Source organism: Eimeria maxima, genomic scaffold (assembly GCF_000499605.1).
Source record: "Eimeria maxima Weybridge genomic scaffold, Emw_scaff887, whole genome shotgun sequence".
Taxonomy (NCBI): domain Eukaryota; phylum Apicomplexa; class Conoidasida; order Eucoccidiorida; family Eimeriidae; genus Eimeria; species Eimeria maxima.
The window spans coordinates 1-14,847 of record NW_013566837.1 but is presented as its reverse complement, the minus strand read 5'-3'; the positions used below and the strand labels follow the sequence as shown (position 1 = coordinate 14,847).

The following is a 14,847-nucleotide window of genomic DNA, read 5'->3' as shown; positions in this document are numbered from 1 at the left end:
ATATATATATATATATGCAATACTTGCACAAATAAAGGTATGTATACCTGGAAATACATGTACATGTATATATTTATGTAGATGCGTAGGTAGATGTATACCAATATCTGTAGAGACACCGACAAAGACCAAAAGGGAAAAGTAGAAACAGAAAACGAGACTGCTTCTGCTTCAATCAAGTCCTTTTAAAGATAGACTCGCGCGGGGAGCTACAAAAGCTGCTGCTGCTTCTCTTCTGCACCCACCGCCTGCATTGTTTGTGTTGCCCCTGCTCCCTGATTCACTGCTGCTGTGGTTGCTGTCATTGCTGCTGCTTCTGCTGCTCAGACTGCTGCAGTGCGTCAAGGCCTTGGAGACGTGGTGCCTCTGCAGATCGTTGACTTACTTGAGCCCTATCAGCTGCAGCGCCTGGTGTGCGGCAGTCCCTCTATAGACCTGCAGCTCCTGAAGAGCCACACGAAGTACACGGGATACACGGTAAGCTGCTTCTGGATCCTCTGCTGTTGCTGCTGCAGCTGTATTGTCGTCGTCGTCTGTTGCTGCTGTGTTGTCTGCTGCTGCTGCCGCTGCTGCAGATGGTGCTCCTGTTGCACTATTTCGGCTTACCCTGGGAGCGTGTTACTGCTGCGCATCTCCCCTTTCTCATGCTCTTTCTTCATATCCACCTCCTTATCCCTGCTGCTTCTGCAACTGCTGCTGCTGCTGCTGTTGCTGGTGCTGCTGCTTAGGAATCGGATAAGCAAATAAAGTGGTTTTGGGAGGCTCTTGAATCTTTTACCCAATCGGAGCGTCAAAGTTTTCTTCGTTTTGTTTGGGGTCGTTCGCGGCTGCCATTAGCGCATGCATCGTGGGAGCAAGAAATGGAAGTAGCATTAAAGCTGCCTACGCATACCCATTCAAGCAGTCGACCAGCAGCAGCAGCGGCTGCTGCCGCAGCCGCTGCTGCTGCAGCAGCTGCAGCAGCAGCGGAAGGAACGGAAACGGCAGAGGAGGAAACATCACCAAGAACTATCACAACGCCAGCATCAAGAGATGCAGTCGTCGCTAACTTTACATGCAATGATGTTGCTGCTTGCACTGCAGCAATGCAACGTCTTGCAGATCAAATGCTGCCACAGTCCCACACCTGCTTCTTCCAGGTGCTGCTGCTGCTGCGAGTGCTGTGGTGGCTACTGCTGCTGGATCTTTGGGGGCGGTTGCTGTTGTTGACCCGAGCTTTTCGTGCTGCTGGTGCTGCATTTGCTGCTGCTACTATTTTATTCAGAGCTACCACTGCTGCAGATGCTGACGGAATTGCTGTTTTCTTAGGGGCTGGGCCGTTGTTTTGCCTGTGTTGTTGTTGCTGCTGCTGTTTAGGTGGATCTACCACCATACTCTAGCTACGCAGTGCTGCGTAAGAAGTTGCTGTATGCTGTAACGGAGGGCATCGCCATAGATGCGGACAATACAGCAGACGCAGCTAACTGGGAAGTAGACGGAGACTGACTAACCGTGCAGCAGCATAACTTGCTGCATCAGAAGCTGCTGCAGCAAAGCTCGTTACAGAAAAACTCTGCTGCAGTAGCTTCTGCTGCAGCAGAAGCTGCAGCAGCAGCACTTGTTTCAGCAAGGTGCTGCAGGCCAGCAGCGACAGCAGGGAGACTATCACAAACCATTTGTAAGGCTGTCGTCACACACATTCTGTTTGGCGTTTAGGGTTTAGCGTTTAGGGTTCAGGGTTTAGGGTTATACCGAAGCTTGTACTTATTATTAGGGGCATATAAACACTATTATTATTTATTAACAATAATATTATGGTGTATTATAAGTTGTCTTTACTTTATAAGGGTCTATAAACCCTAGTATGTATAGAGGATTTATATACACTAATATTAATTAACATTATGCCTAAACCCTAAACCCTTATTACGTGAAGGCAGGGTAGTAAACCCTAGGAGGTTTAATAAACCCTGATATAAATTATTAATATTAATATAATTGCTAATATATAAATAATATAACTACTATTTAATATATAAAAGATAATAATAAGGGGGCTTATTATAACACCTTTTTCATCGATGTCCCTTGTTGTGGGGGGCCCCCGTGTGCTGCTACTGCTGCTGCTGCCACTGCTGCTGCAGTGGGGCCCCAAAGGACCGACAGAGCAGCACAGCTGCTGCTGCTGCTGCTGTACGGCGGCGGCTTCTCACCGTGTCTGCATTTCTTTTGTTGTTTTCTTCTTTTCAATTTGTTTAATTTTTGCTTCCCCCACGTATTTCATAACTTAAGTATCAGCAACAACCTGTTGTCGCCGCTGTCGCCACTGCTGTTGCTGTTGCTGCTGTTGCTGCAGCTACTGCGACTGCTGCAGCGTCCATACTGGGGGGGGCCCAGGGCATGTTCTTCTAATTCAATGACCACTATTTAAATGAGTTTCCTTCCGTTTCCTGTCTTAGAGGGTTGGCAGGTGGGGGCCCCCATGAGGCCTACGAGTCCCCTTGGGGGGCCCCCGTACTGTACCCAGCCTTCAGGGGGGGGGGCCCTCTCTAGTGTCGAGAGGGCCCTTGGGGATGTCCTTGAAGTGAGTAGACCCGGGGGGCCCTCAGAAGAGTTTGACGGGGGCCTCCATGAGGGCTCCAATCTACCCCCAACCCTCGAGGGATCGATTCTTCCGTGCCTTAACAGCGATACCGATGCAGCAGCAGCTGCTGCTGCTGCAGGTACTGCAGCGGCAGAAAGTAGAGGCGTTGATCGAGAGCCTTTGCCGGTGTGTCCCGGAGAAGCAACGACGGTGGCACCTGCGCAGGAAACCGCTGCCGCTGCAGCCGCGGCAACTGCAGCCGCCGCCGCAGCGGCGGCAGAAATATCCGACTTTGGGGGGACCTCCCCCAAGACCTGGGCCCCCCCCGCCCCTCCTCGTATATGGAGGTGGTTGTTTGATTTCTTGGAACAGCAAATTAATGCCTTACCAGAGCCAGCGCCTGCAGCAGCAGCAGCACCTGCTGCTGATCCTGCTGCCGATGCAGCGACAGATGTTGCAGCGCAAGCAACCGCAACTGAGGGACCGCCGATTGATCTGCAGCAGCAGGACCCTCCATTCTTGACTGCAGCTGCTGTTGATGTTGCCAATGACGCAACAGCAGCACAAGAGGAAGCAGCAGCAGCAGAAGAAGAAACAGCTGCTGCTGCTGTAGAATCAGGAGCAGCAACGAGGACAGCGACAATGACGACAACAACAAGTGTATCTGCGTCGGCTGGTGCACAGTCTGCTGCTGCTGCTGCTGCTGCACCCAGTGAGGGGCCCCCCTTAAGTTTAAGCAGCAGGTGTACAACAAGTTCGTACTTCTCTCGTACAAGTGCGGGTACAGAGGGTATATGGGGGCCCCTGTGGGGGCCCCCCCTAGGTTTAGGGTTGCTTGCTGCTGAGGGGAGCAGCAGCAGCGGTGCCCCCATAGAGGGAGGAGGGGGGACCCCTCAATCCAAAAAAGGGGGGGGCAACCACAACAACAGCAGCAGCAGCAGCAAGCAGCGGAGGGTGGGGTCGGCAGTCATGATCGTGCTGCAGGTGGCATTAGATCTGCTGCTGTCAGCACAGAGGAGGTCGCAGCTGCTGCTTGCTGCAGTAGGAGGTGGGGGACCCCAACCGCTGCTTGGGGGGACCCCTCCTCTCTACAGACCCACAGGACCGTCAAATACACCCACTGCTGCTGCTGCCGCTGCAGCAATACCGTGGGCAACAGTGGGAGAGACCCAAGCAGGGGAGGGGAGATGGGGTTTACCTTCTGCTGCTGCGTGCATGCAACAGCAGCAGCAGCAGCAGTCTTTCGCTACTGCAGCAGGAGGTCTTGATTTAAAGAGTATCTGCAGCTCAACAGAACCCGAGCTGCGACTCTCTCGTCTTTGTCAAGACACAATGAGGACTTTGCTGCAGCACGTAGGGGATGAGGGGCCCCCTGCATCGGGGGGTCCCGCTGCTGCTGCTGGCGGAGGAGGCGCAGGAAGAGGAGGAGGAGGAGGAGGAGGAGGGGAGGGATCAGGTAGACGAGACGGTATAACTATTGCTGCTGCTGCTGCTGATGACAACAGCAACATACAGCAACTGCTGCATAGATTAGAACTGACGCAGCAGCTATTAGAGCAGCAGCAGCAGCAGCTGGAAGCAGCACTAGGGGGATTCAGCCGCTCCGCAGCAAACTTTGCTGCTCCTGCTGCCGCTGTTCCTTTGAAGGAGCAGACGGGGGGGCCACGAAGGGGGAGGGCCGCTGGTAGTAATCTGTACCCTATGGGGTCCTCTCGTGCTGAGGAGATAAAGCAGCTGATACGTAGGACACAACACGAGGTGCAGCAGCAGCAACAGCAGCAGCAGCAAAGTCTTGATGTATTAAAGGGACTCTTGTCAGAGTCCCATACTTTGCTGCAGCGGCTAGAGGCAGTGCAGCAGCAGCTGCAGCAGCAAGCATGGCTGACGGGTGTGCAGCTGCGGGGACCCCCTGCATGCGGTGGTCCTGCAGCTGCTGCTGCTGCTGCAGTGGGTTCTGTGGCTGGTGCAGCAGGTGAGGCTGCTCGTGGTGCAACAGCTGCTGCTGCTGCTGCCGCGGCTGCTGCTACTGCTGCAGCACGATCTCGAGAGATGCTGCGGCTGCGGGTGCAGCAGGAAGATGAAGTTGCTGCTATTAACATGGGGTATAGAGAACTAGAGGAGCAGCTAACAGCCATGAGGCAGAGTTTATTAGCTATAGCAAGAGCTAAAGAGGAGACAGAAGCAGCAGCAGCTGCTGCAGCAGCAGGAGGTGCAGCAGCAGCAGCAGTCGCAGAAGATGGGTCTATTGTGGGGTTGCTTGATGATCCTTCCCCTCCTTCTTTAGGTTGCTGCTCTCCTCGTCCTCAGCTGCAGCCTGTGTATGAACTCAGCCCGCATGCAGCAGCAGCAGAGCTGCAGCAACAGCAGCAGCAGCAACAGCAACCCGTTCTGCTGCTGCTGCCAGCAGCAACCCCTCGTATAGAAATACTACAAAGTCCTTCCTTTCAACCTTTTGTTAATTGGCGAAGAGGAGACTTTGCTGCTGTACAAATATTTACTACCCGTAATCTTATTATTGATGAACAATTTATACCTCCTGCTGCCGCTGCAGCAACAAATGATGTTGATGAGGGAGATGAAGAAGCTGCTGATGGTGGAGTTGGGTCGCATCCTGCTGCAGCTGCTGCAGCTGCTGCAACAGCTGGTACACGATCGACTACTACTACTACTACTGCATCTGCTGCAGCTGCTCCTCCTTCAGCAGGAGCAGATGGTGAAGGTTACAATACCCATCATCCTCCTCCTCGTGTAGTCGTCTTTACAGTAAGAGATGAGGGGGGGCCCCCTGAAAACAGCAAGGAGGCCCTAAGACTAATAGAGGGTGCTGATTTAAGTGTCACCGTTTGGAGGCCCTACATCTCTATTGAATGTACTGAACAATGGGAACCAGAGGTATACATAGGCCCCTGCTGCAGCAGCTGCAGCAGCAGCTGTAGTAGTAGTGGTAGTTGTAGTAGTGGTAGCAGCGTAGGGCAGCCAGCAACAGCAGCAGCTACAAGTGCAGCAACAGCAGGGCATATTGTTATATATGGTGCATGCAAGCCAACACTAGAAGAAAGAACTGCCTTAACAGCAGCAGGTCATATGCAAATGTAATAGCTGCTCCTGCTGCTGCTAAGGTGCCGCTTCGTACATATAATCCACCGCAGCATCAGCAGCCACAGCAGCAGCTGGAGCAACAAATGCTGCCGCTGCAGCAAATAGCTGCTGCTGCTGTCGCCTGGATTCAGGGTTTGGTCATGGGAAGCAAAAGAGAAGAACATTTGTCTCTTTCCTTTTGCCATCTAAGACATCTCTTCCGCCTTTTAATAGTCTCTATTATTATTGTGGGTCTAGGGTCTACCGTCTAGGGTTTAGGGCTTACGGCCTAGCGTTTAGGGCCTAGGGTTTACGGTCTACTACGCTTTAGGGTTTACAGTCTAGGGTTTACGGTCTACAGTTTAGGGTTTACAGTCTAGGGTCTACTCTCACTTCCTATATTATCCTTTTATTATATTTATGTACTCGCTCCTCCCTCCTGTCTCCTTTTATAGAGACAGCTAGAGCAGCAGCAGCAAAATGCCATTGTTCTTAAGTGAGGTTTTAAATGCTGCTGCTGCAGCAGAAAACAAGTGTCTCCTCTTCCTGCTGCAGCACTGTTATTAAGTCTGTTTATCTCCCCCCTGAGTGTATCCTTATGATCTAAAGTGTCTCCTTTTATCTTTTGTCTCCTTTTTATCTCCCTCGTTACTTACGAGGATAAGAAAGGCCCTCGAGACTATAGATTATACACTACACGCCCGCTGCAGAAGCAACTGCAGCAGCTGCAGCAAGTGGAGCAAGTGCAGCAGCAGCTGCGGCTCGAATGAACCAAGTGTTGCAGCGCAGCAGCAGTGGCAACAGCAGCCTTTGCTGCAGTGCGAATGCTACCACCGTCCCTGCTGCAGCTGCTGCAGCAGCAGCAAATACTGCTGCTGCAGCAACAGCTAATGCTGCAGCTAAAATTCTGTTGCAGCGACAAGCGCGGCAAGGAAAGAACGAGCAGCAGACGCTCCCCATCGTTCCCTAAAAAATAAAAAAAAAGAAAAAAAACAAAAAATATATAAAATAAAAAGGAGACAAACATGAATATTTTTATTATATTGTTATACACTATACTTTATATATATTATACACTACATACTATACACACTATATATTGTATATATAATGTATAATATATAATGTATATATGTAAATTAATATATAATATATAATACATAATATATAATACTGATCTATATTATTAGTAGGATAAGAGAAGAAGACTTACACAACTTCTGTGGTGATTGCTGCTGCCCAAGCTGGGCACTGTCTTGCCTGCTGCAGCAAACTACGAATCAGAGGCCGCAGCAGCAGCAACTGCCGCTGCTGCTGCTGCTGCTGCTGCAGTAACTCTAGGGGCAGTGCAGCCTTCAACGCGCCCGCCACCGAACGTAGAAAATTGCTAAATATTTTTCTGCAGCAGCAGCAACAACAACAGCAGCAGCAGATAGCGGTATGCACCCTTCTACGAACCCCTAACCCTGAACCCTTAAACCCTAAACCCTAAACACTAAAACCCTAAACCCTAAAATCCTAAACCCTAAACCCTCACCTTTGGCTTGCATTTGCTGTTCCCTCCGCTCGCGGAAGATGCAGCATTAGCAGCGAAAGGAAGCAAACCCCCGTCTGCAGCAACAGCAACAACAGCAGCAGCAAATACACCGCAGCACAATGAGTCTGCCAACCGTGTTGCTGCAACAGCAGCAGTCAACGGTGAACCGCAAACCAAGCATACAACGACCGCAGCAGCAGCAACAGCAGCAGCAGCAGCAGCAGTTCCATACCTCATATTTGCTTATATAAAATAGATTAGGGTCTGTTTTATATAAAATATCTAAAAAGTTGCTAAGAAGAGAAATCCTCGAGGGCCCCGCTGCTCTTAGTACCCTTACAAACCCTAGCAGCAAGTACCCACATAGTGGGCCCCCCCCAGCGAGGCCCTGCTCCTGCTGCTGCTCCTGCTGCTCCTGTTGCTGATGCTGTTGCTGCTGCTGCTGCTGTACTAGCAGCAGATACAGCAAACTGTCCTTCGGTAGCGCAGCAACTGCTGCATGCGTTATGCCTGTGGAGTTTAACACCTCTTCAAACAAACGGCTGCTGCGTTCATTTGCTGCTGCCTCTGCTGTTCCTGCTGCTCCTGCCCCTGTTGCTGCTGCTGCTAGGGCACGATCTGCTCCTGCAAATATCCCCTCAACCGTCTCCGAGCACAGCAGCAGCCCCTGCAGCAGCACGGAAACGCATGCATCTGTCAGCAGCGGCAGCAGCAACAGCAGCAGCTCGATGCCTTTGCTGTTGCAGCAAACCTTCTGCAGCATCCATTTAGTGCTGCGGCGTCCTTCAATAACAATACTCTCTAACTCAGGAGGCAATGTATCAATAAAGTCCTCTTCCTCCTGCTGCTGCAACTCCTGCTGCAGCTGCTGCTGCTGCTGCTGGTGGAGCAGCTGCTGCCGCTGCTGATAACGCAGGTAGTGCTGCCGCAGCCTAAAGACGTATTCTCCTGGGTAGCAGCAACAAGCAGGAGCACTAAAGTCAAGAAGATAAAGCATAGGGGGGGCAAGGGAGTTGCTGCAGTGCCGAAGCAGCAGCAACTCTGCTGCCTGCTGCAACGTGTGCTGTAGCTGCTGCTGCAGACGGCCACGAGCTGCCACATGACCTGCTGGGCACTCCTGCAGCATCAACACAACCACAGCAGCAACGCAGAAGCACCAATACAGCAGCAGAAGTAGCAACACAGCACAACAGACACACGAAACTTAACCATGAACCCTAAACCCTAAACCCTAAACCCTCGTCCTACACTCCATGTCAGGTAGCAGCAGAACCATAAGGGCCACCCACCACCCCCTCAAAACCCTAAACCCTAAACACTAAACCCTAAACACTAAACCCTCACTTCGAGTTCTGCAAGCAGCGCTGTTGCTGCCAATCGGATGTCGTGGCAATCTTCAATGATTGAATTAAAAGCTAAAGAAGACTGCAGCGAGCTCAAGCCAGGGGCCCCTAAAGACAGCTGCAGCAAACCAACAACAGCGGCAGCAGCAACAGCAACACCAACAAATCACCAGTCATGACACAGAATGACCCCAGCAGCAGCAACAACAGTAGAAAAAACAACAGTAGCCGCAGCAGATCAAGGCGCACGCCAAAATCATCAGCAGGTGCTGCAGCACAAGCACATGCACTAATAGCAACAGCAGCAACAGCCACAGCAACAGCACAAGCGGCAAGAGTAGCAGCAGGACGTACCTGTCTGACGAGCTGTTGAGCATAGCGCTGTTTGCTGAGTCCGTTCGAGCTGGTGCTGCTGTCTGCTGCTTCTGCTGCTGCTGCTGCAGCAGAAGCAGCAGAGTCAACACCATCAACTTCTTGTTGCGAGCGGCGATCGATGTGAATAACATTACGCGGATGTCTAATAGAGGCATAAGCAACACGGCCGAACTTCTTATGCACCCCGCTGCTGCTGCTGCTGCTCTCGGGAGAATTTGTGTCTGCAGCTTCAGCAGCAGCAGAAGTGCCAGCTGTTGTCGCTGCAGCAGAGGTAGAAGGTGCACCTGCTTCCCCTGAAGCAGGTGCAACAGCAGCAGGACCAGCGTCCTGGGACGGCATTTGCTGCTCTTTCTCTGCTGCTTCTGCTGCTTCCAGCAGAGCTGCTGCTTCAGTTGTACAGACAGATCCAAATAGTCTGCGGTGCATCAAGGAGTTGCTGACGAGTGTTTGTACGTCAGGATAAGCAGCAGCAGCAGCTGCTGCTGCTGCGGCAACCGCAGCAGCTGCTGCTGATGTAGCTGCAGTTGTCGCTGCTGTTCCTGCTGCTGTTGCAGCTGTTGCTGCAGCAGGAGATCCGCGTAATAAGGCATCCATAAGACCCCCTTGTGTGTGCATTTGCTGCGCTAGCTGTTTAAGAGAATTCTCTAACTCGAAAGGCATCTTGCTGCTGCTGCTGCTGCTGCTACTGCTGCTGCTGCGCATGCAACGAAAGTTCCATCGGCCTGTATATCGCTGCAGCTCGGGGCGACGAGAAGTTTGCGAAAGCTGAACTCGAAGAATAACATCAAAGTCATGAGAAGTCATAAACCCGCTGCTGCTGCTGCTGCTGCTGCTGTTGGTATTGTTGTAGGGACTTGAAGAGGTAGGGGTTGTTGCTGCTGTTGCAGGGGAACCATCTGCTGCTGCTGCAGGAGCAGCAAACCACTTGCTGCCGTCTTCTATCTTCTCTTTGATTATATGATTTATTAAACCACGCGTTAACGGGAATATAGGAGGGGGCCAAATGCTGCTGCTGCTGCTGCTGCTGCCGTTCGTAACCTGCAATTCATGTTGCTGCTTCGGATGCCGTCGTCCCTTCTCTTGCAAATGCTGCTGCTGCTGTTGTTGTTGTTGCTGCTGCTGCTGCTGTTGTCTGCGGCGCTGCGGCTGCGCAGGCTGCTGCTGTTGCTGTTGCTTACCGCGCAAACGCTGCTGCGGCTGCTGCTGCTGCTGCTGCGGATCCGCGCTGCTTGCTGCATGCTGCAGTCGGCCGTGGGTTGCCCCTGTGCTCCGCTGGTCTCCCCTTGGCCTATCAGACAATCCCTTGCCAATCCTTTGCTGCTGCTGCGGCTGTTGTTGCTGCTGTTTCGGTAAGTGCGACTGGGTGACGTGCTTTCCCTCCGATATGCCGACGTGGTGCTGCTGCTGCTCCTGCTGCTGCTGCTGCTGCTGCAGATACTGCTGCTGCCGCTGAAGCAGCTGTTCCTCCAGGACCTCGTGCTGCAGCACTGGCATAGGTTGCTGCTGCTGCTGCTGCATGCCTGCTGCTCTTCCTCCTACACTCCCACAGAAACCGTGCCGCTGCTGCTCAAGCAGTAACAGCTGCTGCTGCTGCTGCGAAGGACCCCACAGGTCGTCAAGCCCGTTCCAACCAGGCGGAATGTCTGCAGCAGCAGCGTGCCGCTGCTGCTGCATTTGCTGCAGTTGCTGTTGTTGCTGCTGCAACTGCGTGGGCCGTATGTGGGAGGCATCCATTGCAGCAGCAGCAGCAGCACCAGGAGCAGCACCAGCAGCAAACGCCCCGTTCTGAGCCGTCATCAGCCCCGTGTTGCTGTTGCTGCTGCTGCCTCCTGCTGTCCATGCAAAAGGCACGCCCTCTGCAGGCTCTGCCATAAGAACAGCAGGGTCTCTGCTGACAGCAGCAGCAGCAGCAGCAGCTGCTGCTGCTGCTGCGTTATGTTGCTGCTGCCGCCGCTGCTGCAGCTGAGCCCCCTCACCGTCAAAACCAGGAGGAGGACGCAACAACTTTCCCGTTGCTGCACATAGCAACGACTGCATGCAGGGATCCTCTAGAGACAGAGGATCTGCTGCTGGTGCTGCTGCTGCTGCTGGGTCGCCTAGATGTCGCTGATACTGTGGCAGCATCCGCTGCTGCTGCAGCGGCTGCAACGGCTGCTGCTGCAGCTGCTGCAGGTGATCGTCTGGCTCAAGAGCATCTGCGAAGTGCCGCAGGGGAGTTGCTGCATCGAGTGCCTCTAGAGAGCCATGCGGAAAGCTGCTGCTGCTGCTGCTGCCAGCAGCAGCAGTAGCACCATCGGTCTCCGGTTCTAAAGACTCGAGGACGACGTCTACTGGCTGGCCTCTTGCATCTGTACTAAAGAACGCCGGTAGCTCAAAGGGCTGCAGCAGTAACACAGGCAGAAACAGCATCAGCAGCAGCAGCATTGACAACGGCAGCAGCAAACCCGACAACGCAACCCCACCATGCTGCAGCTGCTGCTGCAGATGTTGTTACAGATGCTGCTGCATTGGCGCAGCGGAAGCTTCCTTTGAAATACAGCAACGGCAAAAGCATCTGCAGCAGCAGCAGCAGAAGCAGTAGCAACGGCCAGACAGCTGTTGCTGCTGCAGCAACTGCTGCAGCAGCAGCAACGGCAAAATTACCTCTCGATGGAAATCATCTGCATGGTGTGCCGCAGGAGATGTCGGTCCCAATCTATTGTGCTGCTGCTGCAGCTGCTGCTGCTGCCGCTGCTGCTTTTGCAGTTCGAATTCCTTAGAGAACGCCTCATTTGGCTGCCAATCATCACCTGCAACAAACAGAAGGAGCAAACAGCAACAGCAGCACCAAATAAAGGAAGGCCTCGTAAGCAAGTCTTTGAACACACTGCACGAACTCAGATGGATGCTGCTGCTGCCGCTGCTGCCGCTGCTGCTGCTGGTGCTGGTGGTGCTGCTTCAGTTGCCGCAGTAACAAGCACTGCTGCATTAAGTGCTGTTGCAGCAAACGAAAGTACGGGAGCCCCTGTATCAGGTGCTGCAGCAAGTGCTAGCTGTTGCTGGTGCTGTCGATGCTCCTGCTGCTGCTGTCGATGCTGCTGCTGCTGCTGTCGATGCTGCTGCAGCTGCTTACCAATTGGGTTTTCAACGGCAAAAGTCTCATCATTATGAGCATCTGCTGCTGCTGCATCGATGCTGCTAAGACTGACACAGAAGCTGCTGTGTACAGCAGCAGCAGCAGACTCCCCCCTGGGGCCCCCTCGCCGCCTGCCCTTGCTGCCGAACCTCTTCATCCTCGAGGCCTAACTCTGCTGCTGCTGCTGCTGCAGCAGCAGCTGCTGCTGTTGCTGCTTATGAAACCGCTGCTGCCGAGATGCTGCTGATGCCTTTACACCCGCAGCAGCACCAGCAGCAACACAGCAGCAACACAACAACTCACGCTGCGCTGCAGCCAATTTGGCTGCAGCAGCAGCTGCTGCTTCTGCTTCGCACACTGAGCGGCCTGCAAAGCTCCTGCAGCAACAGAAGCCACGGTGGTAGTGGCAGCAGCAGCAGCAGCTGCTGCTGCTGCTGCTGCTGCTGCGACTGCCTGTGACAGATATGACGGCAGCAGCACCGGCAGGCTGCTGTATGAGTGGCAGCAGTTTGCCGCAGCAAAAAGAAAACTTATAAAGTTCTTTGCTGTTATTCAATGCCTTTGCTGCTGTTGCTGCTGCTGCTGTTGTTGCAGTCAGCTGACAGCCCCAAGGAAAAGAAGAAGAAAGTTTGCTGCTGATGCTGCAGCGAGGGGCATGCAGACAGAAGCAGCAGCGGGGTGTCTGTACAGCTGAGAGCAGCAAGTGTTTAATTAAAGAGAAGAAAAGAGAAGAAATGAACAAAACGAGAAGGAAATCCTCTTTTTAAGAGAACAGCAGCAGCAGCATCAGGAGCAGCGCTTGTTGTTGCTGCTGCTGCTCGCTCCAGCCGACCGCAGCAGCAGCAGCTCAACAACTTGCTTCTTTTGCGTGCATTCTGCAGCAAAATATATTTACTTATTCTTTTTCGTCTTTTTAATTTTAATTTTCTTTTTTTTCCCTTTAAAGCTACAAACAAATTAGCCTACGTCGAGGGCTGCTACAGCGGGGCTGCTGGCTGCCGCTGGCTGTGCTGCTGCTGTTGCTGCTGCTACTGCAGCAGCAGCAGCAGCAGCAGCAATGGATATGCATATATGTTTGTCTTTGTTTGCTTCTCCTCATCTTAACATCTTAATCAATTGCTAATAAGTAAAAGAAGGGAGAACAGACGTCATCTCTGCTGCTGTGCCGTGCGTTGTGTGCATGTGCTGCTGCTGTTGCTGCTGCTGCTGCTGTGTTGCTGTGCTGCTGCTGCTGTTCTTGCTGCTGTTCTCGCTGCTGCTGCTATTATTTCCACGAAATAAGTGTGAGTTTACCCTTGTCACTGCAGGTGTATCTGCATCTCTCTTGTGCTGCTCTATTTGCTGCATATATACCTGGGGGTATATTATTGAATTGTCGCTAACGCGAATAATTCAAATATGTAAACAAAACCTAAAGGCGTATACCCTACACCCTAAGAATAAAAATACAATTGAGCAATAATATTAAAATCATCCCTTCCCCCCTCGCTAGTTCTTAGGGAGGGTCAGATCTATTATGAATCGGGGGAAAGGCTCATATAATGCAACAAGAAAAGGATCCTTCCCCCTACCTTTTCCTCTTTACCTGTACCTAAAAGAGATCTAACTGCCCCTGTCGCCTTGGCGAGTCCGTGTCTTCTCTTCGTACTTCGGTACATATCTTATGAGGCAAGCGAGTCCTTTTGCCTAGAGTACTCTGCCTACAGTAGTAGTGTAATGATATGTTTACAGTTTACCTTCTTAGCAGGGGAGGCCTCTAGAAGTCCCCCTTGAGGTCTACTGTAGTGTATATGCAATATACTAGGCCTTCAATAGTCAGTTAGTTGCCCCTCAAGGAGGCACAGCTTTAATCGCTCCTCCGGTTGGTCCTCCATAATGGCGCACGCGCGTACTGCAGGTAACAATCTCAGGCGTATGGTTAGGTTTATGGTTGCTCTCTCTTTCGTCTCTGTGTGTCAGAATATGTTGTTTTCTTTCGCTTGAGGGGACTGATTGATGGGGCGACGATGCCGAATTCAATGATCATTACGTTGACACTGACAGAAGACGTGAGGAATAACCAGAGTCCCCTGCCTGGTGTACAGCATGGCTTCCATCTTCCTCAGGTATAATTCGATCCATGCTGCAGAGGGAAGGAATTCAGGTGGCGAAAATTCAAATACGGCATTCTTGAGTTATTATTATTTATCATACAGGAGGTCCACAACGTCTCATAGGTGCTGCTAGTGCTGCTATACATATTTGCTGACCACACTCCTGCCGCCCATGCACTTAATTGTACATTTACCATTAGTGAAGCCCCAGAAGGCGTCGTACCCTCGTTTTTACTTCCTTGTCGAGACCCTAATTCCTCTTCTGTTATAATACACAGAGCTGTTTTGAGCACAGATAAATGTGCACCTTCCCAGTGCTATTTCCCAGAGATATAACTTCAAAATGACGTTTCTAGGGATGCTACAAGCGAGAGAGGCATTAATGAGACAACCACCTTTCTAGAGGATTATGTCGTGGTGAACCGGTTCAATGTCAACGGCTGGAAAATGAATTTTTAGCTGACTATGCACTTGATGCCCGTTAAGTCTAGGTTTCTCGTAGCTAATATGCCCTCTGAATTATTCAGCAAATATTATACAGCGAATAAAGAGTTTGTTTTTAGCCATTCACAATTCCCTACGGATCTTCGTATCATTGACTTCGTGGATCAGGTAGCATTCTTCTTTGTTTCTGCTCTCTGTAGATGTGTGTAAGCTTAGCATGAGATACGGGTGGCAATGTGAGGTATGAGATGAGGTGGATTGAGGGGATAAATAAGTGTTGGGAGGAGACTATGAGTGTG

At 51.9% G+C, this 14,847-nt stretch overlaps 2 protein-coding genes across 2 annotated transcripts; one reads left to right on the top strand and one right to left on the bottom strand.

The window, feature by feature from the left end:
* Window positions 1-2,461: 2,461 nt before the first annotated feature.
* On the top strand, window positions 2,462-5,659 carry EMWEY_00045140 (hypothetical protein, conserved; the record flags this gene model as incomplete). The annotated part of the gene is made up of 1 exon (XM_013482984.1): window positions 2,462-5,659. One exon carries the CDS (start codon window positions 2,462-2,464, stop codon window positions 5,657-5,659), a length of 3,198 nt encoding a protein of 1,065 aa, XP_013338438.1.
* Window positions 5,660-6,540: 881 nt separating this feature from the next.
* On the bottom strand, window positions 6,541-12,168 carry EMWEY_00045130 (hypothetical protein, conserved; the record flags this gene model as incomplete). The annotated part of the gene is made up of 8 exons (XM_013482983.1): window positions 6,541-6,607; window positions 6,855-6,994; window positions 7,179-7,252; window positions 7,542-8,295; window positions 8,523-8,639; window positions 8,876-11,275; window positions 11,540-11,685; window positions 12,009-12,168. The coding sequence occupies 8 exons, from the start codon at window positions 12,166-12,168 to the stop codon at window positions 6,541-6,543; spliced, it is 3,858 nt and encodes a 1,285-aa protein (XP_013338437.1).
* Between the last annotated feature and the right edge of the window lie 2,679 nt (window positions 12,169-14,847).